At 39.2% G+C, this 26681-nt stretch overlaps 1 protein-coding gene across 1 annotated transcript in view; it reads right to left on the reverse strand.

Moving 5' to 3' along the window:
• The window catches only part of ARHGAP42 (Rho GTPase activating protein 42), a 221783-nt gene that overhangs the window by 113130 nt on the left and 81972 nt on the right, over nucleotides 1-26681 (reverse strand). The window contains exon 3 of the mRNA XM_081155734.1: nucleotides 26165-26226. Coding sequence (XP_081011860.1) covers nucleotides 26165-26226 — 62 coding nt within the window. The remainder of the gene's footprint in view (nucleotides 1-26164; nucleotides 26227-26681) is intronic.

A 26681-nucleotide genomic window follows, 5' to 3' on the forward strand; every position in this document is an offset into this window, starting at 1 on the left:
TCATCCCACAGCTCCTGGTAGGAGAGCCATCAGGAGCTTATGTCCTTCCTAGTCTAGTCCTGGCAGAGTAAGGAGAATGCCTCTGCCCACACAATAAACCCCGAATCCCTATTGTTTGCCTAATTATGCCAGCTGAGCCACGTGCCTAATGGGGAGATGCCATATGCTCAGTGGCCTGGACATGGACTCACAAAGCCAGCTGTGGCAAGAGGGCCAGGCTACAACGGGCTTAGGGCTTGAGCTGCAGAAGGGGAAGTGGACCTAATGGAGGCAAGAGACCCATTTCCAAGTCCACTAAAATGCAAATCACCTATGAAGTGGTCTGTGTGGTTAATCAGAAAAAGAAATTCCTCAGTTTCCAAGTGGACTTTGTTCTAAAAGTTCACCCTTCTGTCAGTTTTGATCTTATAGTGTAAAGAGGGCACAGGAGGCAGAGGATGCATTTTCCCATTGAAGGAATATATTTGCCATGTGCCCAAATTAGCTCTTGGTACATTTAAACTATTTATAGTTGAAGTATTTAAGCTGAGAATGCCTCTCCCCGTCCTTTCCCAGTAGACCAGAAAAAGTAAAAACCACCTATAAGCTATCGTGCCCTGGCACCAAGGGGTAGGGACGGAATTCTTCACAGGCAACCGTCAGGAAAAGCAGCACAGACAGGACCAAAATCCTCCACAGTAGCAGAGCTCAGAAGGCAGGAGCGTGAGCTTCCCGGAGGCCATGTGCTTATGAAATACTCATGAGTCACCTACACAAAAATCCTCTGTCTGTTATTTTCTGGACTAAAAAAAAAAAAACCACCCTATTAACTAGTTTTTCTAATACAATGCTATAGTGTCCCAATAACGTGGATGATTCGTTTTAAATTAAGTCAGTCCTGTGTTTTTGTTCATTTTTATGTACACTGTCCTTGAATAGTCAAATTCGTTTCAGGAATTCAGAAATCCATAGCGGCATTAACACCTTCTTTAATAACCTAATGATTTTTAGGAGAACACACTGAAAGTAAACAGAACCACCCCTTCGCGGGTACAGTCTGGTTAAGCCTTGTAACAGCCTTGCAAGGTGTAGGTGTTACTGCCCTCAGGTCACGCACATGGAAACTCAGGCTTCGGGCACTTTGGTAATGGGCCCAAGTTCACGTGATTGGAACATAGTGGAAAAAGGATTCCACTGTAGCAGATGATTCCAAAATGCAAGCACAGAAAATCCCAACTAATAGAACTTAAAAGCCCTTTTTTAAATCACGTCCTCCCACATTTCCCTTGCCCCATACATATTTCCCTTGCCCCATACTTTCATTACTCATGGTATTTTGAGAAGGGGGGAAAAAAAAAATCATGTTCCAAGAAAAATGTTTCCCTCTGCTTTTTCCCTTTGGTTCTGAAATAGTAACCTGTGGTGCCCTCTGAGGTTGCTCTAGGCAGGATGTTGACCTTGCTAGAGCTGACAAATTGTGAGCCTGTGTACCATTTCCCAACAATGCCAGATGACAGTTCCACTGTATGACGTTATTATTATAGTTGGCGCTAAGCCAAGGAGGTAACTAGTTCATTCTCTGCTCACCAAAAGCTGGAATTCTACCCACGCAACAATCTGACAAGAATGCTGGTATCAGAGATGGCTTGGGATGTTATCTCTAGATCAGGGCTTCTCAGGCTTTAAGATGCACAGGGCAGAACTCGGATCTCGTTTAACCGTGAGTTCCCATTTGTGACTGCGCTCAGCCTGCGATTCTGCATTTCTAACAAGTGATCGTTTGGCTCTTACCCTGTTGCTCCACAGTCCACGCTTTCAGCAGCAACCACTCAGTTCACGGCAAAACAAGAAAAACGCGTGTTCTTCACATTACAGCAACAAACAAAACACTCAGATTATAGCCACAGGTTGCCAATATTAGTCTTAAATGTCTGGTGTCCTTTTCTAAACTGCTACTGTCAAATTGGTATTTTTACTTACCACCCTCCTGAATGTGCTGCTGCCTCATGGACACAGTGTTTTGCAGAGACCATTCGGTATAATGCTGGTTAAGCACGCGAAATGTAACATACTACATACTCCCCTTGGTGAGACACAGTGCACATGCATATTTAAAACCGAGATGTACTAGCACAGACTTTATGACAGCAATTTCTCAAACCTGTCCCTGGCTCAGCTTTGCAGGGCCTGAAATAAAGAAAGCTCGAAGTAAAACCTGTAGAAACTCTTCCATTGAATTTTGCAAAGCACTGAAGAAGTAAAATCTCAAAAAATCCTTTGGGATCCTTTTAGAGGGCGTAAGACAAAGGAAGAAAAGTATTACCCTCATGCTTTGCCACTGATTCTATGTCAGCTTTGGTCAAATAAGAAATCTGGGGATCGACACTGTCAAACACAACAGGCACCCTAAATAGTAGGACTCCTGGAATGTCACATTAAGACTCAGTTGACTTTTACCGCCCACTGTCCCTCTAAATCTGCACAATGGGAGCAGTCCTTCACCTGCTCTCAGGATGAGACAGTGGGCTGTCCCCGTGGCTTTTCTGGCCATTCAGGAAAGGAAAGCCCCTAAGTCCCCTACCCACGCACTCCCACCTGGTGTACGGGAGAACCTATGTTCTGTCAAAGGTAGGTTCTAGCTGACTTTTCTTTTCCTCAAACTACATTTCCCGTTCACTTCTTTTTACCACCAAACATTTCCAGGATTACTGCAGGGTATTGTGGAGGCAAGTTCTTGCTCAACACTTAAAAACAAAGTACTCTTGTTCTCTGGCCACGGAGATGACTAATACCCTGTCTTGTGGGTATTTTCACAGGTTCCTTAGAGACTCAGTTCCCTAGAGGGTCCCTCCATCCAGGGCTTCTCTAATGTGGGCAGTGTCCCTCTCCTTTGGCTCGCCACTCCTGGCCAGAGGTATGCCTCGTGGCCTCTTACTCATGGTGTTCCCTTCCCTCTTGGCATGATCCCTTTTTTAAATGGCTCTAGGTAAACATTTCCACCTGGGTTGCCCAACGGGCCCTTGGTATCCATGCACCTTTGACATGCCATCAGTTAGGAATGTGCTCACTCCCCGAGAAGCTCGGCTGTCTGCTCTACATGCCACAGGCTACATCAGCTTCCTAAAGTCCCAGCTGGGAACCATAACACTGTGCCCCATAACTGCAGGAAAATCATACCAAGACTCAGTGGTTCCACATGTAAGGTGGCAAAGCTCACACAAAAAATCCTTCTCATAAAATCACTCCATAGCCACCATTGTTTATCCATGTGGAATACAAGAACTGTGTAACTAGTTTTTGCTAACTTCCTTTGAAAATCTGTAGAATGTTCTGGTACCTCACTTCTGCACAGCCAATGGAAAAATATTTTTCCCAGCTGAGCAGTAAAAAGGATTTCATGCTCCGGAGAGGCAGAGGTGAGAACAGCAGAAGGAATTCCTCTGGGAGGGTATGAGACAGTCCCTGAGCATTTCAGAAAATCACTAGGTAAGTTCAGGGACATTGGGGGCTGGAAATCATGAAATCTGAGGGTTAGGACAATAAACCAGTAAAACATGAGCTATTACTGTTAATACAATTTCATTAATACTCAAGGGCTGGTAAGAGATAAATTCAGTTCAATAAATTCTCAATTATGTACATCAATGAAGGCCACAAATTATTCAAAGTTATACATATTTGGTTCTGAAATGCATTAAGTGATTCAAGGTAATTCTCACTTACTTCCTAATGGTATGGTCCCTAGGAAAACACTGAGGTTACTTTGGATCTCCAGAGTACACACCTCTAAGTGGGAGGCTCATGAGTCCGGAGGGAGGAGATATATTCAGAAGCATCCTGAGTTGCAGGGGTGGTCAGTTTAGGATTTCAAAATCAAACTATAGAAAGGCCACAAAATGAATACCATACATATCTAATAACCATCTGATTCATGTGTTTCCCCAACAGGAAATTATAGGATGTATTCTACCCCAAGCCACAAAATTTACTTAAAATGCTTTGCACAGAATCAGCAAAACCCTGACACAAATGTTAGATGGATTCCTTCAACATCACATCCTCAAGAATACAAAGGAAGAGAGGGGTGGGAAGGAAAGGGAAGGGAAGGAAAAAGGAGAGAGAAAGAAAGAAAAAAAGAGAGAAAAGAAAAACAGCATCTTGTTCACTAGAATAAAAAATAACTCATCCATCGCTTGGACTCCTTAATCCCGAATATAAGCTTCTATGGTAGAGATCAAAGATTCTAGTGAAGTGAAACATTTGACAAAAACAGAATCCCAGTCACAGCGTGGTTTCCCTCATCCTATTATCTGCAGAGATCGCTGGCGATGTTGAGCATTTCAAAACAAATAAATATACACAGAAGACTATGTTTTCAAAAAGAGCTGCCCAAATTGAAGCCACAAAACACATGCACACTGAATGTGGGTAGGTGCCCACACAGGCTGGACTTGTAAAGAATGCAAGGAAAGAATGGAAAACAGAAGAAGAAATCTGGGAGGGACTTCCAGAAGGATTTAAAGACCGTGCTGTATAACAGATACACAGTGTCCCTGTGTCATCCCCGCAGAAAGGACAGCACAGAGCATTCGAGAGGAGGAAGCAGCCATTCATATCTCCGCTGTCCCGAGATCACACAAGCCAGAGGCCAAGATCCAAACATCTTTACATACAACTTAGGCACCAAAGGAATAGTAACAATGCTTTTTCTGATATAATAAAAATTGTGTTGTTTTTACTTGAATAGCTAATATGAACAATACACTTTAATGCTAGAGTTAACATTTCCAAATACTAAATGGGATATTTTCAATTGCCCTATAAAGTTAAAGGACAGCTGTGTTAACCCTTTATATGTTTAAATGGGTATGCCCTCCTCTTCTGATAACATTATCAAAATTAACATCTAACTAGATTACAAACAAGGTATGTGAGAGAGACACAGAATATAATATGAATACAAAGTATTTGAAATCTGTGTTCACATTACTTAGCAATTATTAAATGAGAGTAGCTAGTCTATAGCAGTTGATTAATTACAAATTATTTCAAGTTTCCAGGAGCTATCCATTTTTCATTTTATCAGTAAAAATGATGCTCCAAAATTTCTCCAACAAGCACTTCCATTACTACTATACTCAGAATTACAACATTATTTCTCATGATTAATGTGCAATACCCCCAATCCTAAGAACTGTTTTGCTTTTGTTTCTCTACTAGTTCATGTATACAAACATTCACTCATAATAACGAGTAATCCCAGCTGTGCTAAATACTAAGGCTTCTGAAACAAGCAATACAGCCTCCAGGAGCCTACAGCTTAGAATGGGAAACAAATAAGCAATGACTGCAAAACAGGGCAAAATGTGCAATGCAGGTATAAGTTATTCAAAACTCGTGTTTCAAGTTATTTTCACTGACACTCTTTTAAGTTTATACATAACTCATGGAATAGGGAGATTTATTTAAAATTTAATATTTGGAATCCAAAATTAAATCCATCATCCAAAATTATATAGCTGATTAATGGCAGAGCCTCAGCTAAAATAACGTAAGTTCCTATTCTTTTTCAGCACTAAAGCTGCATTTTACAGTTTCTGAAAATCTGACAAAAAGTCACCATCATACATACAGCTACTTATTGAATCGGTGGGCTTCCTAGATCTACATTCAGGATTCCAGTCTAGCAGCTAGGACAGTATTCTCCATGCACTGATCCTGTGAAATTTTAATGACTCTGTCCTTTTATTCTCATTTCTCAACTGTGTGTCTTAACCTCCCTTGTCATCCCCTTCTGGTAGAAAGGATCTGAGTCATTAGTCTATGAATGAAAAACAATGAGGGCAAGCTTAAAGTAAGCACCATTAAACTTGGGGAAAACGGGCCAAGGGCAGACCGCACAACTATGTAAGCATGTGCAGAAAAGATGTGGCCACCTATCAACTGAATAATAACTGTATGCTATCCTGGGAAACTGCTCACAAACATCCCTGTAGCTCTGTTTCCAAAGGCTCCAGTCTCCCTCTCCCTCCCCCACCGCCCCCATCCCCGCCCAGCGTCAGAAATGCTTAGTGTGTAAAAGCACAAACGTTGTTTTAATCACAACAAACTAACTCTAATAAACTAGTGGTTAATTCTTGGCCAAATTATGCCCTTATGTTTTCCAGCAATGCTTTACTTATTGAAAAGCTTTGTTTTAGAATTTTGCTTTTGAAATCATCATCGGAATAACACATTCTGTTCGAATACCCTCAAAAATAACATTTATAACCTTTAAATGTGGGCTTGGCTCTAGAGGAAAAAGGATTACTAGAGAGGAACCACAGAACTAAATGTAGAGCTTCTAAAAAGAGGGCAGTGCTTAGGAAGACAAATAAATAATGGTGTATATTCTGCAACCTAATGATCTCAATATTTTAAATTGACAGTCTGCAAGATTCATGAGTTAAGGGTTAATAAAACAGAGGCTTTTTCCAGTCAGAAAAATATCTCAGACTTCACTGGCTGTTGCTTAGTTCAAGGGCTCTCAGAACACTCCAAAGAAAATATTCCCTCTAGTAATACTTGGATTAAAATGGTGATTTGGATGTTTTGGCCAATTAAGACACTAGGGAACTGCAGGACTCAACCAGACTCAGCCTCTGTAATCAGAGCTGAACCATATGTGGTGGTAGTTTCTCAATCACATAAATTTGGTGGAGGGAAGCCAACCAAGAAAGAAAGCCTATTGTCACACTGTCTGCACTGACTTTAGCTACTACGACAGTGCTGAAATATCCTTTACCCGAGGAGCCTCTGAAGCTAGAGGTGGTCCCCCAGCATCTCAGAGAAGCCTGGGGTGAAGGGAAAACCAAACAGACAACCCTGCACGTTGTCTCTCGGGGCAAGAGCTTATGTAAGTTTTATAGTAAAACAAACCAAATTAAATGAAGCAAACTGTACTCCTTGACCTAAATGGAATTTTGGCGTCTAACTCTTATTTCAGTGTGAACCTACCCAACAGCCTGGGCTTCCAACCTTAATATCTAAATTTAATTTGCCACAGTATAGTTTGCTGGGAAGAAAAATAAAGCTTTGAGACCATATAGTACAGTGTAGTGGACCATATAGTAGACCATATAGTATAGTACAGTGGGAAGGTAACCAGGCTAAAAGAGCTGGAAAACTGGTGGCTGTAGTCATGGATATAACCCCACCAGCTGTGTCACTGCCCCCTGTGTGGGTGCCAGGCTCCTCCCCTATTGAATGAGAGTACCAGCAAGCACTCCGCTTTTAAATTATTCATTTAACTAATTTTGAGAGAGAGACATCAATTTGTTTTTTCACTTATTTATGCATTATTGGCTGATTCTTATATGTGCCTTGTCCAGGGATCACACCTGCAACCCTGGCATGTTGGGAGGACGCTCTAACCAACTGAGCCACCTGGCCAGGGCCACTTCGAGAATAATTTTTGTTAATACATTCTTAAAGGTTAGTTTCTGTTGCTACTAAATTATCTAAAGATTTCCAACTCTTTGGTCGTAAGTAATTACTTTTGTTAACTGCAAAACTTGCTGCTCTGGAAAAAAGAAAACTGTGTGCCCTGTAGACTAAGACCACACAGTCCACATGGACACAGAGCAAAGTATTTTATAATGATAGATGACTGCTCCTCTCAAAGCATCTGGAAGTCTTTCAGATTAAATCACTAAAGCATACAAATACTGTAGAAACAATTCAATCACTTCCACTATGACTGAGGAAATTGAAGGACTATTTTCAGAAGGAAATTTGGAAGATCCAATTAACTAATGTTTTTTTTAAAGCTATGAATGAGTTGTGGAAAATGACACTGAAATAGAAGTCAGTTTTGTTTATCACTACTATAAAAGGAGAGTAAAACTTCATGCATCTACCCACTACCCAACCTCATAATCCCCCAGTGATTCAACAGAAACTTATCTGGGTAATGAAGATAGAAAAATAAATGACAAAAAACATTGAGAAATACTCAACCATCAGAAATTCTTAGGTTTTCCTAAAGATACAAACTAAAATGTGTAAATGAATTCAGAATGAATTATGATTATACTCTGAGGAAAATCCAAATTTTATTTCAGAGCTATATTACTGAAAAAATGTGTGTTCTGGACAAGTAGTGAATTTTGTAGCATCAACTCAAGAGTACCAAATGCTACCCTTTAGATCAGGGGTGGGGAACGTCTGGCCCGCAGGCTGTATACAGCCCTCGAAATCATTTGGTCTGGCCTTGCCAAGGTAACCGCAGGCAAGACCAGAAGTTCAATAAATCTAGAAGCTTTTTTCATAGCTAATTTTTAAGTTAATAATTTTGTATGGCCCGCAAATGATGTTATAAATATCCAAATGGCCCTTGGCAGAAAAAAGGTTCCCCACCCCTGCTCTCGATAGTATCTAAGTCCTGTGGAAACATGGTCAGCAGGCAGACAGCAGCAGAGCAAGGACAATGAGCCCTGTACAGAGGGTCACCAGGGTAAAAAGCCCCAGGTGCCTAGCAATGGGAAAAACTGAGAAAACAAGGACCTCACCCCCAGGGTAACCTTTCCTCCCCTAGCATATCACTTGGCGAAGGATAACATCTAGGCCTTGGTTGTGTTTCAGCTCCAGGCCCAAAAAAGCAGAAAAGCCAGACAATCAACCCCATGGCTGGCCTCAGGACCAGCTGCATTGACTAATGACCCCCTGCCCTGGCAACGACCAATCAGTGGAGACCCCAAACTTGAAAGGACACACCTGGAAAGCTGATCAATATTCTATCGAAATCTTCCCCTGGGACCTCCCCTAAGATCTTCACCCTTAAAAGCATTTAGGATGGAGAACCCAGTGCCATCTCCCTCCCAGGAGCATGCCCACATCTTTTACCTTCCCCTCTCTCTCATGGCATGTTACCTTGACCCTTCCCTCTCCTAAGCTCCAAGGGCCCCTTCTTTGCTTCTGTATCTTGTTTCCTAAGCCTATTTCTTCTACCACTCACTTCTTCTTCCTCTGACTTTCTAAATAAACTTTCTCCTATAGCTTGAGTCTTGCCTCTGAATTCTTTCCTAGCCAGAACACAAGTACCCAGATGGCTGAACCAAGGTCCGGTCTGACTCCACAGGTCCAAGAGCTGGTGCCATTCTCGCCACCGCCAACAGAACGATTATCTTCTCTAGACAAATGGTAAAACGACTTCACAAAAATGAATGTTTCACTCATTAGTCTCTCTATTGCAAGGACAGTCACTAGGTATTATCACTATCGGTAGCAGCATCTAGCTAGGTGAAGAAATCAAGAGAAAATACAATTCCTGCTCTGAAAACGATTTAAATCTAGAGTCACAGGGAATAAGCCCGTCATTTGCCACTGAAGAATGTGGTACTGATCAAGGTAAATGAGAATGAAACACAAACATTGCTCAAGATGTTTCGGTTGTTATAACGAAGTGTTGCTTCAAACTGCGCTGGAAGGAAAAGAAATGTTAACATACAACAAAAGAATATTAAGTAGAAAAATAATGTAGTAAAAGGATAAGCTGATTTAAAAGAAGTCAATAGAAGGGGAGAAGTCTGCTGCTTCTTTGGTTTTCCTTTACTTTTTGCTATTTTGTCGGGGGAGAGGGAATATAACTTGCCCATCTTGCATACAAACACTATTTTTATGGCTGCATTTTACTCACACTGATCAAACAATGAGATGATTCTTCCGTTTTGAACAGGTTGCCAAAAATCATCCTCCCTCTGCCTCCACCCAACAGTTTACCGGTACTCAAAACATAATAACGTGGAAACTGGGAGATGGTGGCATTTCCAAAATACATAAGCAAGAAGCCTTGCTCTAGTCACACTCCCATTTCTTTCCCTTGGCCACACCTGGCTCTAGGGCGCTAATCTCTTGACCATACATCAAGTTTCCTGTATACTCGGGACTTTGGCTCTCCCACCCGAAAGGGCCTAGAATCTCCCTGCTTTTCCGCAAAGCAAAATCCTACCCTGTCCTAGTCACCACAAGGTCTGGTTACTTCACTCCATACCCATCTCTCTCCACCCCCGAGATCCCCTTTGCACTTCCATCCCATTCAACAAGCCAGTGTTTTGTACATGTTTCATGTTTATATTAGGCTTTTCTATGTAACTAGAGAGCAGGCCTTCCTCCAAGGCTAGGTCAGGCCCTTTTGTCACATTTCCCCAGATTGCTGAAAAGGGAAGCAATGAATAATAATGATTTTTTTTTAAACCCAATGACTGACAGTTAATCAAAAATAGTTCTCTTCTAAAACACCATGCAGTTGTTACAGCATATTCCTGGCAATCATAAAGTAAATTTTTATGCACTAGATCAACATGGAAAGTTACATTCATATTTAAAGACTGAAGCTATAACCAACAATCCATTACAAAAGTAGTAAGTAACCACTCTAACCTTCTATGTTACTAAAAAAAAAAAAGTCAAACTCTGATCTAAATCCCAAGTATTTTTTTATATATACACTCAGGATCTTGGTGTACTGTTAGGAAGCATGGACGGATTAAAATAATACCAAAACACTACTCTGCAATATCATAAATTTGACTTAGCACAGGCTAATCTCTTAGCTATAATAATCACTGAACAACTTGTTTTCCTCCTTAAAATGGAGATTCTTTTTAAAGAATGGTGTGAGTTCAAGTTTCCTTCATCTTTTTAAAGCCTCTTTAAAACTTCCCCGGGAAATCTGAACAAATGCCGCCTTTTTCTCTCAGTATCATTCCAAAAGGCAGCAAAGAATATCCAGGAGTCCTTATACAGATGGAAGCAATGTTCTCCAAGTGGCACCACTTAGCAAACGGGCCACTATGACCCCAGCAGCCTTGAAACACCTTAAGGACATCATACTGTGAAGACAGCATACTGGGACTTCAGTCTTCCTCTATTGGAATTCTGCCCGCTTCAGAACTACCAAAGAACCTCAGTGGTAGCCCAGAAGTAGGGGTGAAAGTGGCGTCTTTAAAAATTAAGAGCTATCTGTAACATTAGAGAAAAGTAGTTATAATCACAATCCTTTAGTAAATAGCAGTTGTAGCCTCGGGACCACCAATGTGAACATCAAAATCAAGATTTTATTGTGGCTTTTTGTACTTTTTAGTATCTACTGCCAGCAAAAATTATGGCAGTACTAGCAGGTTGAAATCCTGCACCAAAAATTACCAATGAAAATCTGAGAAATCATATCCAAATATCAATATGCAAAAACAAATGGGAAATGCCAAGAATGGAAAAGCAGTCCTGTGCAACTAAACTAAAAAGGAACAACGTTTTTAAATCAAGAATCTCTGAGTATCAGGGGAAAAAGTAGTTCAGTGGCTTAAAAATCAAGTCATTCGTGATCTAATCTTAATTCCCTTCATTATTCTGTATTTGGATACAGATTTGAAAAGCTCTGTAGTAATTTGATGTTATCTAACAAGTAGTTATACAGACTTAATGTTTATTTAATAAGTAATTGAGAAAAGAATGAAGAAACAAAATGGAGCCACCATAGCCAAGCTAACAAGACCACTTAAATCAAAATGGTCTGAAACACGAGGAACAGATTTTATTTTACTTTAACGAGCCTAAGGACTTATACTTTTGAATGTTTCTGTTGTGCATTACGGCCTGGAAATATATAATATGTAAGTCCTACAGATAACCCTCTGAAGAACTAAGAAAAGAATATTCGTATGTCCTGACCACCAGACATCTGGGAAATTTCCATTTCAGACCAATTCAGAAGCTAAGAATGCAGAACCAATTCTCCTCAAGAATGAACTTCTTACTTCAAGGATTCCCAAGTGTTCTGCTTTTCTCGGAACATTCTGGGTGTTACCTGGTAGTGCTCCCCAATATCCGAATCTTCAGACCCTTGAGTACAACTTGGTCATTTAATTCTAGCAAAGATTCATTGCTGCTGGGTTGACATAATTATATAGCCTTAATTCTGTGGGTAGAGGACAGAGATGCTGCTGCACATCCTACGAGGCACGAGACAATAAGGAATCATTCTGCCTAATATGTCAGTGGTGCCAAGTCAAGAAGCCCTGCTCTCCTCCAACTGTGAGTGACTCTGCTCTGGAAAGCCAGGCCCATGTCTCTCCCCACCGTCTGACTCACTTCTGATGAGACAGACCTCCCGAGGCTTCGGCAGTGTGGAGCTCTGCCAGGGCTGTGGAATGGCCTTTCTCCTCACTTTGTCCTAGGCCCATCCTTCCACATGTCACCACATGCCAACCAGGCCACGATCAGACCCTAAGAAACTGCCTGAGCCCTGGGGCTTTATCACCTTCCACCGTGGCTCATCTCACCCCCCATTCAAGCTCCCGTTGCAACACAAAGAGAGGTTTGAATGAAAATATTAATCTATTCTCAATATAGTCTGCTTCTCTGGAGCTGGCAGTAAAACTTTGTCCGAAAAGACTAAAAGGTGAAGGGAATTACTGTTACCTAACTGTTGCCAATTAAAATAATGATGCTTCATATGGCTGAATCATCCATTGTATAAACATACTTTAGATTAGACTGTTGTTTCCACAATGATCATCCTTCTTAGTGATTTAACAACTTAAAATGCATGGTAAAAAAGTTTTGGGTTTTTTTGATGTTTTGACATTGTCTGCCTTTACAACAAAGCATGCTCTGCATCGGTGTCTTCTAGAACAGTCAGCATTTCCTGTTGCATTAAAACATCCACTGTCTGGCCAACCCGGGTGTGGCTCAGAGGTTGAGCATCGGCCTAGGATCCAGGAGATCGCAGTGCGATTCCCGGTCAGGGCACATGCCCAGTTGGCAGGCTCAATCCTCCAGGTGTGGGCTCAATTCCCAGTCATGGGCATGCAGGAGGCAGCTGATCAATGACTCTCTCATCATTGATGTTTCTATCTCTCTCTCTCTCCTCTCCCTTCCTCTCTCTGAAATCAATAAAGATATATTAAAAACAAAAAACAGTCACTGTTTACCCTATAAATTCATAGGTATAAAGACTATATCTTCACTCACTCCAACCACATCAGAAAGCAAACTTAAACACCAAAGTTGTCACCCATGAGGATGGCTACTGTCAAAAACAGAAAACAGCAAGAGTTACAGTGGATGTTACATAGGATACAGAGAAACTGATGGAACCCCTCTGCACCTTTGATGGAAAACTTTGTAAAATGGTGCAGCCACTATGGAAAACCATATGGCGGTCCATCAAAAACCTGAAAGGGATTGAAACCACGGTCTCAAAGAGATATTTACACACCTGTAGCAGCATTATTCACATTAGCCAAAAGGTGGAAGCAACCCACGTGTCCATCAACAAAATGTGGTATATACATACAATGAAATAGTATTCAGCACTAAAAAGGAAAGAAATTATTCTGATACATGCTACAACATGGACAAACATTGAGGACATTATGCAAAATGAAAAAGCCGGTCACAAAAGACAAATACTGTATGATTCCACTGTATGAAGTATCTAGAGTACTTAAACCCATAGAAACAGAAAGTAACATGATGGTTGCCAGGGGCTGTTGGAGGGGAAATAGGGAGTTGTTTAATGGGTATAAAGTTTCAGTTTACAAGATGATAAAGTTCTGAAGACTGGTTACACAACAATGTGACTATATTTACTACTAAACTATACACTTAAAAATGGGTTAAATAGTAAATTGTATGTGTATTTTAGCACAAAATTGATAATATTTAGTATCACTTACAGGTCTCCTCTTCTTGGAATTCTCTTCAAAATTCTCTATATAGTTACAATTTTGTCAATTATATCTCATTGCTTTATTTACTCTCACTCCTGCACAGTCTCATCTAACCTCAAGATTGGATTTAAATATCATCTACACATCGATGGTTTCCAAATTTCCCGACTCCCACTCAACAGTTCTAACGGACTAATACTTAACACCTCTGAAATGAAATTCTTGAGAACACCCACCACACCTGTTGCCCCCATGATCACTTCATCTCAGAATTCCAACAGGCCAAAATCTTAGACACGTGATTTTCAACAGGTCAACGTTGCCTCTCGGGACAAAAGTCTGAGGACATTTTTTGTCGTCAAAATATGGGGGGAGGGGAGGGAGAGCTCAAGAGTACAGAGGCCAAGGATGTCAGGGGACATCCTGCAATGCACAGGACAGACATCCAGAACAAAAAGTGATCTGGCCCAAAATGTCTGAGGTGGAAAAACCCTGCCTATGGAGCATGGCTGCCTCCTCTCTCTCACAATCTGTATTTGATCAATCAGCAAACCCTCGTAGTATCACCCACAAAATAAGCCCAGAATCTGATCAACTTCCACGGCTTTAATCCTGGTGCAAATCACCACGGTCTTTTATGTAATAAAATAACTTAAATAGCCTCCTAAGTGGTATTCCCAGTTAAGATGCAAGCATCCAGCCCTGTAACCCTTTAAAATTCTAAGTCAATCATGTCACTCCTCTACTGAAAGACCCTTCCACAGGGCAGGTTCCTTACAAGGCCCTACATACTCCTCACGTTCCCCACCCGTCCCCAGTTCGCTCCTTCCCTCTTTCCCATTTGCTCCTGTGCCTTCCCCACACTGGCCTCTTTCCTCTTCCTTAAACACCCCAAACACTCTTCAGCCTCAAGGCCCAGTCCTCTGAGCTCCCTTAAAAGCACTTCCACCAGAGATGCTCAGACTAATGCTCTTTCTTTCGTCTGGTCTCTGCTTAAATGGCACCGAACAGTGAGACCTACTCTGACTACTCAACATTAAAACACATCCACACCTACACTGCCCTTCACGACTTCCCCTTTATCTTCCTTTGTCTATATGATAATATACATTATTACCAGGTAACATAATATATATTGATCACCATGTGGTAATATATATTGATTACCATATGATAATATATATCATTCTGACTTGGTACGTCTCTCTCTCCCCCAACTAGAAGACAAATACGTTTTGCCCGTAGCTTTAGTCTCGGCTTCTGGAAAAAAGATCAATAAATATTTGTTGACTAATGATTTCTATCTTTCCAACTATTTCAATGTAGAAAATAACATAAGTTTTTCTTTGTAAATAAAAATGAAACCATACTATGCATACCGGTCTACTGTCTGCTTTGCTATATAAAGGTACCCAAATTCTACAATTTGTCAGTCTTTCAGCATAAGATATAAGCAGAATCTGGCTTAACCTACCTTTTTTTAAATTGAATTTTAGAGAGAGGGGATGAGCAAAAGAGAAAAAGAGAGAGAGAGAGGAGAAACAGCAATGTGAGAGAGAAACCCCAATCTGCTGCCTCCCTATGCACCCCGAACTGAACCTGCCACATTTTGGTGTATGGGGTGATGCTCCAACCAACTGAGCCACCCAGCCAGGGTTAATTTTTATTGTTTTTACTACATGAAGGTTTATTCTTACATAAGAAACTGAAGCAAAATCAGGTAGCTTCATGGGAATAGTTTGTTTTTAACATGAGGTCCATGAGTGAAGCAGTAAACCTGGATGCTAGTCACTGGTGATGTCACATCTGAAGCATACGTATCACCTACCCCACAGGTCCCCAAATTCCAGTCACTCACATGACACTTCCAGGATTTGGGCCATAGCCTCCCTACATTTTTCCTTATAAATTCATCCACTTCTTTCACTGAGCTTCTTACAAAGCAACAATTTCTGTTAAACCCGGAGCTGTTCCTTACCCAATATGCATTAAAATAAATATGAAATTACTAAAATGTAAGCTGTTCATTCATATAGTACTTAATATCTAACACACTGCTGGTGGTTTCCACTTTATAGTCTGAGAAACACAGAACATTCATTTATAAAAAAGAAAACAAAATCCCAAGGAGCTTAGTGCTTCACTTGATGTCAACAATTAATTGGAATCAAGACTTTCCCAACTTTGTGTTCTGGTTTCATGCTGACTATGGAAAATAACATTTTTTTTGCATCCCTTAAATAGTGCTCTGTTATGTGTGACGAGCAGAAATTATACTGTGGGTGAAATATGAAAGGAACAGAATTAAAAGTCTCAGATCAGTGAGGATAATTTATTTTGCCATGAGAGACTTAAATAGAAATACAGTAATTACTATGGAGAGCACTTTTCTGCCACCAAAGTTGTTAGATATGGTTATACAAATGAAAAGTACATCAGTTTTTCAAACAGCAGTGTTTCTGTTGAAAGTATCTTAAAGATCCAAAGGTTTGGTAAGAAGTGTGGAAATATGCTTCACAAACGTCTTCATAGGGTGACCATATTTTCCACCCTGAAAAGGGGAAATACACTATCTTCAGGACCAGCCCTTGATTTACCACTACATTAGTAAAAAGTTAATCGAATTGCTGTAAGTTAGATTGTTGTAGTAAATCCTCTAGTCTAGTGTAGGTGGGGAAAAAGAAGAATGTTGGTTAAAATCATTCTTTTTCACTGACTCACTGTATTGTTTCTCTATCTAGGTCTCCTTTCATATTGTAAAATAAGGCACTGTAATTTCACACATAAAAGTCCTGTGCATACTCTGCTGAGTTATTCTTAAATATCTTATTTTTTTGTAGCACATTTTTGTGGTGGTGTACATAAATTTATTTATATCTATCAACCTGGCAAGGCTCTCAGTATTTCAAGTAAGTTCTCTGTAGATTATTTAGGATTTTATACGGGGGAAACAAAATTAAGTGTTACATCTTTTATGCCTTTGATTTTATTTTACTCCACAGACCAGGGACCCTTCAAAGCAATACTGAATTCAAGCAGTAATGGTACACATCCTTGTCTGATTCCTGTTTTTCAAAGTGAATGTTTCTAATGTTTGGATGAATGAATATAATGTTTCCTAACTCCTGCAAAATTTCAGACAATTCACTATCATAATATTCTGTTCAAAGGACAATGTTAACTGGAAACTCTTACAGCCATTACCATGCTGTAATAGACAACAGTTGGCTGATTATCCAAATCACAATAATTCCCTTGTTTTCGAAAAAAGTGCTGATATTCAGAGAAACATATGCAGCATACTTTGTTCCCTTGACCTTGGGTAATAGGTCAAAGGTCTTTAGTGACTTTGGCTGGGCCAATCAGAATGCTTCAAAAAGTTGTTTTTAAGTTTACCATGGGAAACTAGACAGTCCCCCACGCCACCCTGCCCCCGAACAATTTCTCTCAAGCACTGGTGGCAATGTTTATGACTTATCAAGTAGAAGAAGCCAACTAAGAAAATGAAGCTGATAAGCAAATGAGAAGGCAGAGACAAAAAGCCTCTCAGAGACCTCCGAGTTCATGATTTTGGCTGTTCCTGAATCCACACACACAGTATGACCCTTTCCACAGATGGATGAGATGCCTCAGTGATCTCCCAACCAATTTTCTGTTTGCCTTGCAAGTGAATGTCTTGGGTGACAGACAAATAGCAAATCTTATCGAGAAATAACATAAGGCATCTTGATAAGAATCCACTCAGAGTCAGACTTTTACCTTCCAAGAATTCTGATTCTAAGACAAATAGCAAGTTTATGAATAATTTGTTATTTTAATTAGTATTATAACGAAGGTAAAATGTTAATAAGCAATTATACTATAATTTTACAAAATGTTACCATTGGGAGAAATTGGGCAAATAATACACAGGATTCCTTAAAACTATACGTGAATTTATAATTATCTCAAGATTTAAAAGTTTAATTAAGAAAGCTTTAATTCTCTTATGCTAGTAATTAAATTTGCAATTCCTTTGGTCGTGCATGAGCATTATGACTATGGTTTAATTATAAACAAAGACAAAGATCTTTTACTCAGTGAATACCTCAACCTTTTATTTTTGAATGTCTGGTTGATGAGCTGATATTTCCCAACCACCCATCGCTTTGTCACATTACTTAAAATTTCCCTTCATAATATCTTTACTGCTGTTTTCTAGTCTACTTAGGTTTATTTTCTCCACCCTTTAAAATTAAGTGCCCTATCTAGGTCTTAAAAAGCTTTTGGGGGATGGTTACACAATGACTTTATATATATTTACCTTATATATCATATGTAAGCATCTCTTTGCTTACTATCAACACACACACACCATCAAAGCATGGTTTATAAGTGTAGTAAAGACCACCACGCCCCCAACTGTAACAATGAAAAATGATGGCTGACACCGTAGTATAAACGTATTTTTGAAAGTTCAGAGGTAAAAATGGAAAGATTTCAATATGATGTACAATTTTGACTCCAAAGTAAAGCCTGTACACCTGGGATAAATGGCAAAGGCAGAAAGGCAAAACAACTAGAGATGGGGAAAGAGATGGAAAGCCCAGGAGCTGAGTCCAGTAGGGGACTACTGCTGCTCATGTGAATATCACAGCCATTAAATGACAAAAACCTTAACACCCAAAGATTTATGCCAAAGTAACACAATGAAAAAGGCATTTTCCATTCAGTTTATATCCTGACAGGGAGAAAAAAATTAAAAGAATGCAAAAGTTCTTTATTCAAGTATCCTATTTTAAATTGATTGCTTTTAAAATAGCACTATCTGGTGGAAAAGTTCCTTTTAAAGCTTTCCACACAGTCAAGGTTAAAGTTAAAAAAATAAAGGGGTCTTGGGAAACAGGAAAATATAAAGATTTAGATGCTTATTGTCACGTACTTATTTACACATCTTTAAATCTAGCAATTTGATATACACCCATAAAATACTGGCTGCGAGAATGGCACCAGTCACAAGGAAAAAAATCATGTCCAAATGTTAAGGAAAATAGTATATGAAAATACAAACACTTAAAAATGAGCGCTCACTCCGTTCCCTTGGCTGATAGCTACGACCACAGCACTGCCAATAGCATACAAACCTTAACTTTACTGGGAAAAGTGCAGGCTCCTTTCCAAGTATTCTTTTGCAAGAGCCTATAAGAAGCATGAAAATCTAGTCTCGGTTTTATCTCTTTTATTCCCCTTTCTTATACTCTGGGGTAAAAGTGTTAACGAGCAGCAAAATGACTCGAAGGCAAGCTTCCAGGGCCGGCTCCATGTCTTACCGCTATGTCAGGCCTATCCTGAGGTATTTTTAGAATTTTGACAGACATTTCTAGTTCCTTATCAAGGGTCCTTTTTCAGAGACTCAGAAGGCAAAAATCCACAAACATGAACAATGAAGTATTTTCTGAAATCTTATCAATTTACCCTACTGAAGTCCTTCATACTGAACTAATGAATTTTCACTTAAAGAAAGTTTGTTCTGAGAAATGGTAACTAGGAAACTGTGGTAACTCTCAATCACCACCTTTGCACTACTACATACTATATTAAATTTTGGAAAACCCAGATGGTTTTCTGGACACCTAATATATACAAGGCGGGGGGAAAGCAACACAAAAGAGATCAAGTCTCTACCCTGCTTGTGTTTAAAATTTAAATAAAAAGGGAAGACACAGAATATGATAAAACAGAGCTGAAAGTCCAGTCCAAAGACCTACATCTTCTGCTGTCACTTATTAGTAATATCTCTTATCTTGAGTCACTCATTTATAGTCTGAGCTCAGTTTCAGATTGTTGTAAGGATTTTTTTTTTAAAGGTATAGAAAAGCACTTTGCAAACTTTAAAAAATACGAATAACTGCTAAGACAATTACTGATAAAAAGGAAATCCATTATAGTGGCAGTGTGATCTGCTATCTCAGTATTTCACCAGGTAACTGAAAATCAGAGAAATCAGGAAAAACCCCTTCCAGTCAGTAAATGTGAAAATTGGAACCTTGTACATGGAGAACATTGAGATATTTTTAAAATAAATTTCAGGTGAAATTACTGTATAAAAAAAAGTGGTATGTAGGCCAGCATACCTAAAGTTTGTATCTAATAAAAGTTAACCTAAGACATACCAGAAATATAACCCATACTCACGCATGTGGAATGTTAACAGATTGTGCTTCGTTATCTGAGACAATAATTACTTCACAGATAATTGGACTTAAGTTTACAACAACATCAATGCTAGAAGCACAAATTAATCAATAGCACTTACAGATGGTATATGTGCAATGCAAAAATGTATGGCAAAGACTAAACAAACAAAAAATCATCAAGGGAAATAGGAACATGCAATTTTTTCAACATTTAAAATATTCTTCAATTTCATGAATCCTTGGTTCAAACAGGGAATAAGAAAAACTTACAACAGGTTTACTGAACATTTTTGGCTCTCTTATGCCAAAATTTGATATGGGAATTGTCAATGGATTAATGGATTAACTTTTTGCTAAAATGTGTGCCTGTTTAAATATGATAATGAATTTGAAAGTTAATCTGATTTCAACACTTATGATGCCTGTGTTCTTCCTTAATTTTTGTAAGATATTGAAATAAATACACATAAAGCACTTAATAGAGCCTCTCGCACACTATACTAACAATATGTTTGCTATTATTTCTTATTATGCAATTTTGAATTAAAACAGTCTTAGTTTGGAACATTATGGATACGTGAAGGCTCTGAGGCCCAAAACCTGGGTGTAAACCCCTGCATACCACCTATTAGCTATATGCCTTTGAGTTTGCTCTTCTTAAAAATGGGTATACTAATAGCATACATCTCAGAGAGTTGCTGTGTGGGTCAAGTTATTTACAAATCTAAAGCAATTACTGTGGCAGTGCCTGGTACCTTGAAAACGCTCAGGATCGGCTATTGTCATCTACAGCAGTAACTTCCCAATAGTTATTACTTGGCTTGATATATTTCTAACACATTTCAGGTGCTCACAGCCTCATATGACTAGCATTTAATGTATGGGGAATCACAGGTATATTTTTTTAAATCTCTTGAGAATCATAAGAGCTCAAAATCTTGTTATCAATAACCAAGTAACTTACGTTTCTGAAACTTTTCCTTTTTTCAATAAAGATCTAAAACTACATTGATTCTGCTCCCTACTAACCTTTACCTCGTGCTGCTAATGCTTTTTAAAAAGTGGAAAACAGAAGTTTTAATACACTTATAAAGAAAGAGAATGTTAACATTATAAGTTTCCCTTCCCAGTCTCTCATAATTTGTTTCAACATAATACCCAGACACCTACCCTGTTTCAGGAAAGTACTTTCATTACCCAAGGATTGAAAAAAACAAGAAAGAGTAATCTGGGCACTGAAGAGAAAGAATATAAATCCTGGGAAACCTAAAGCAAATTTTTAGTTACATCTCAAAGGGCAAATGTGAATGTTAAATGTCAGAAGTGATTATGGTTAAAAAAAAAAAAAAAAAAAAGTTTCTTATATTAACAAAATGCAAACTTGAAAAATGACTAAAAGAAATAAATCCACCTGTATAAATTCTTCAAGATAACATAAGCTAAAACATTCTGAAGATTGGTCACAAAAGTATAGCTTAAAAAAAACACCTACACTGCCACACACACACACACACACACACACACACACACACACACACACTTGTCAAGATTAGAGACTCAGAGTACCCAGAAAGTAAAGGGCCCCCAGGCAGGGGCAGAGGAGTGGCACAGGGTGGATCAGATCATCTGGACCCTCTATCCTGAAGAACAGCTACAGTCACCGAGTCCAATCCACATCCTGTACATTTCTATTTAATATCGTCCTACAACCCTGCTACAGCCAAGTGAATAAATGGGACTTAAGCAAACTGTTAAACAGCTTTGTCCTGATTCTCCAACTGATCTAAATCTCCTTTGCTGATTTTACCTCATCGGACCAAGCTCAGGACTCAATGCACCTCAGGGCTCAGTCCTCCCACCTTCTCTCTTCCGTCTGCCCCCTCACAGGCTGGGTGATCTCATACATCCCCATGGCTTTAAATACCCTCTACATGTTGTCAACTTCTAAATTTGTATCTCTGGTCCCATCTGCTACCCCTGAACTCTCGGGACTCATACCCAGCTGCTCCCTAGGCTAGGCTACTTAGATATCCAGTAGGCATCTAAATAGATTCAAATTTTTAACTACTTCTTCCTCATTTCCTTCTTCATCTCAGTAAATGGCAAGATTTACCAGCTGGATTAGTTTTTTCTTTTTAGCACTTACCACCATCAGACATAATTTAATGTCTATTTCTCCCCAGCAGAATGCATGCTGCAGGAACAGGTATTTCTGTCATAACATATAAGGACTACAGGGGATTAATTCAGGCTGTATGGAAAATGAAGGCCCCCAGAGGTGATCTACGGGGTAAAGTCTGAATGGCAAGATGAAGCCAATGGGAGCCTATGGATCAGGATGTTCAAGGCAGAGGTTATGACAAATGCAAAGGTCTAAGTCCAAAAGAAGCCCCTGAGGCTGGAGAACAGGGACAAGGGGGAGAATATTGAGAAGGGATGGTTGGGGGGAAGAGTATTGGTTCCAGGAATGAGGGAGAGGAAATGTCAAGTTCAAAGGCCTAGAGGCAAGAGAGTCAAACTCAGTATTTCAATACAAATAACAAGAGGTGACCAAGATCTCTTCCAGAAAGCCTCAAGTAAGCATTTACTGCTTCCTTAGGTGGTTCTGTTAATATGTTAGTATTTGTTAGTATGTGAAACAAATATTTCCTATTACTTTCTCTGAGTCACTTTTTTGTTGCATTAAAACTATGCATTTTCAGTTGGCTTTAGCAGAAATGTGTGTTTTTTTAAAAATATATCTTTATTGAATTCAGAGAGAGGAACGGAGAGGGAGAGAGAGACAGAAACATCAATGATGAGAGAGTCATTGATCAGCTGCCTCCTGTATGCCCCCGACTGGGGATTGAGCCCGCAACCCAGGCATGTACCCCGATCGGAAATCAAACAGCAATCTCCTTGGTCCTAGGTCGATGCTCAACCACTGAGCCATGCTCAGCTGGGCTATCAGAAATGCTTATTAAACTCAATGTTAGTAAAAAGCTAAAAGGAGGTTCCATTTCTAAAAAATAAAAATAAAAATGTTTAAAGTCAATGTTTCTTTGGGCTCTTTTTCTGCAAATAGACTTTAGGTCACCCAGATGATATATTCATCTTATTAATTATGGTAAATCATTGGAGACATGAGAATTTGTTTAAACTGTTAAGTGTCCTTTCAGCTTCAGGAGCTTTTATTTTTGTTTAGTCACTGTTCTGACATATTTAGGCTTTGGTCAAATTCAATAATGTAAGTCATGATTTACCACTGAAAAAAACAGAATGATTAAATGGCTTTAAAATCAATTACAGAACCTCTTTATACTTTCCTAGTACATACACTTAAAATATTCTACTTCCAAAATGAAGCACTAATTTTCAAAACACAAATTCTTTACACATCTTTGTACAAAATCTGCTACCAGCTATACCTTCAGTTGTAGTAACATCACGTGACTAGGAGTGTTGATTAATCACTCCAATATTTAGATTTGTGTATTTATTGATTGCTTTTATAGGTTCTTTGTGGAAATGCAATCTATTAGGCTTTTATCTGTAGAGATTCTTCATTACTTTGCATTCTTTATTTCAGACCTTCTCTGAAACAGGAAAAGCAAGAAAAACCACAATAGGACTTCAGTCATCAATGCAGAATTTCACCCTGCCCCAACATGAAAAACTTGGCTGAAGGCAAAAACGATGAACTTTGAAACACTAAGAGTTGGAGGTCGTCTAATCCCCATCTCCACTGCTTATAAGACACTCTGCCCCATTCCTTAGTCATTTCTTCTCCTTGGTTTTTGTCTTTTAACTTATCATCATATTGGATGTCTCAAGATTTTGCTCACAAAACATCCAAACCTCTGAGCTCAGCTTTCTTGATTTCTAAGGTTTGCCTTCCCGCTCAGCCCCCTCTTAACTTCATTATCTAGACCAGCTCCATTGCCAAGCTCAGTATGTTTCGACTCCCACTTCTGATAACTTCTGAGTCTTCTCTTAGGATCTTCCCTTCTGTCCCTAGTGAACGTTCAACATAACTAACTAGTCATGTTTGCCCTCTCTGCTTTCTAAGGCTATCAGTACCTCCTCCTGCCTCAATTATTGTTATAGTCAACCAGGGCCCACTGTCATATTATACATATCCATGTCCCTGCTATCGCCATGTATTTGTGCCAACCACCAACTTGAATCTGACCTCCCAACTGCTCTTACTGCTCATAGTCCAAGGCTCTGGGTGTTGCTAGAAAAATCTATGAAAGCATAGTAATTAGTCTTTACTTAACATATTTGTAACACCTAACTTCAAGGACCATTGTTGACCAGTAGTCTTTTCTCTTGTGTAACATGTTCCAGACTGTTCTAAACAATTTCTACAAACTCCTCTCACAGCAAACACCTTCCTAATACAATTATCCACCTGCCCAACCAACTGTCCAAATTTCTATGTTTTAACCAATCCTCTCTTCCTTTTCTCCCAGGTCAGAGGAGAGCTTTTCCTCTGGTGCCTATAGGGTCTCCTCGGTGCTATAAGAACATTCCCTTGGCTCTTTTTTCCCCATGCAAACTACAACATACTTTCTCATATTCTTCAAACCAAGACATTTTCTAAAATTATAGCTCATGCTAGTTGGTTTATAGTTCTTCTGAATTATTTGCAGAGGATTTGAATCACCACCTCACTCAACCCAGAACTGTATATTCCCCCGGTTTCCATGCCATTTCCAACTCTTTACTTACACGTATTTCTAGCCATTCTTTCGCTGTTTCTGTCAGCATCTCCTCTTCAGGGCCATAGTGCCCACACTACCCACATCTCCCCACAGAACTTGGACTTCTATTGTGTAACCTCAGAAAACTGGAGTGGGGACTGTGTATGAAGCACTTGAAAGTGTCCTAGTTAGCCTCAAGACTCCAAACAAAGTCACCTCCACTTCTAGGACAGATCGCACTGCATGGCTCTTTCTCTGATACTGGGACCAGACCCAGGGCAGGCTGATGTTTCCTAAGAAAATACGGTTACCCCCTCTCCCCGATATGTCTTTCACACCTTATCTCTTTGTCAACATGGCCAACAAATTAATCTCTCCTAAATCCCATTTTTATCCCTCGTTTCCTAGTCAAAAGCTTCCAGCAATTTTCCCGCTGCCTGTAATAAACACCAAAACATCTTAGACCAACTCTTAAACTGTGCATGCGGCCAAAACTACCAATCATTCGTCTACTAATACCTTCTAAGAACTATCTGCCTTATCCCACAAGTATACACAGTACTTTCTTCCACCTTGCAGCTCATCTATATGACCGCCACAGCTTAGTTGTGTGATTCCAGCCTGTCTTAGGAAATGCTGTCTATGAATCAAGGCCCCCTTAAAAGTAACACCTTCCTCCCATTGCTCTCCCTTATCCAATCAGCATCTTCATCACTATTAACATTATGTGCCAGGTGTGGCCAGAAATGCTTTACAACCATCCCTGGGGTATATCATACTATTTTTTCCATATACATATGGAAAGACTGGGCCATAGACAGGGGCCTTACAGAAATTTGAACACAATGGGTATGGAATTATATTTGTAAATGGATAAATGTGTTAAAATAACCAAGCATTGATACTGTCACATAAACCAATCCTTCAGCCTTGAGTGCTTTCCCCTTTCTTCCCAGCCCAGCAAAATCCTCCCAACCTTCAAGACCCAATTTGTGAATTGCCTTCCATGAATCGCCTTTAATACCTGTAATGTGTCTTTACTGTAACACTAGGGTTATTTAGAAGTTTGTTCAATTAGAATGGGTTTCATAATGGCAGTCTGTTCAAGAATTTAGTTTTCAGCCCAGCCGGGCGTGGCTCAGCGGTTGAGCATTGACCTAGGATCCAGGTGATCGGGGTTCGATTCCTGGTCGGGGCACATGCCCAGTTGCGGGCCTGATCAATGACTCTCTCATCATTGATGTTTCTATCTCTCTCTCTCTCTCTCTCTGCCCTTCCTTTCCTCTCTCTGAAATCAATAAAGATATATTTAAAAAAAAAAACAAAAAACCTTTAAAAAAAAAAAAAAAGAATTTAATTTTCAGAAAATTTAGCTAGAAAACAAAATGGATGTAATTTACATCTGTTGAAAAAATGAAAGAAATAGAAATGGTGTATCTTATTAGCAATATTTAATAATCATACAATTTTTTCCTGTAACATTCAGTACATGCATCACTTTATTAGGTCTTGTATGGCTAGCCTAATTCAAAAGATCTATTCTTTCTTTTCTTATTTTATTTTTTTTAAGTCCAAACAAAGTATTCTTCTTAAGGATGAGTAACACACTTACCAGTCGTCTCCTCTCTTCTTCTACTGTGATGAGTAGTCTTGCAAATTCTTTCAGCGACTGAGCTATTTAGAAGACAAATTTTAAAAAGAAGCATTAACCTTTTTTCATTGCTAATATCTAATTGCACAGGAACAAACATTACAATGAAGCTAGTTATAAGTTGGTATATATGCTACGGTTTTATGTTTTTATAAGCATAAAACAGTATATACAATAGAATCTCAATGACTAATGGCTACAGATGAGATGTCTGTGTGCCACAAATTACAGTTAAGCAGCTAGCAAGTATAATATGTTTTTCTTTACAGACACTAGGGGAATATAGTTTATATACTTAATATGTAAAACTCTCACACTAAAAAATAAAAGTATAGAACTAGAATCACTTCTAAACACAATATTACAAATAATGAAAAAACCTACTAAATCTATAAGATGCAATAAATCCAGTACTATGTAGATGTACTTAGCAGCAGCCAGTAATGCAAGGTCTCCCACTGACTTCTTTCTAGAGATT

This window comes from Miniopterus schreibersii, assembly GCF_964146895.1.
Source record: "Miniopterus schreibersii genome assembly, chromosome: 12".
NCBI lineage: Eukaryota > Metazoa > Chordata > Mammalia > Chiroptera > Miniopteridae > Miniopterus > Miniopterus schreibersii.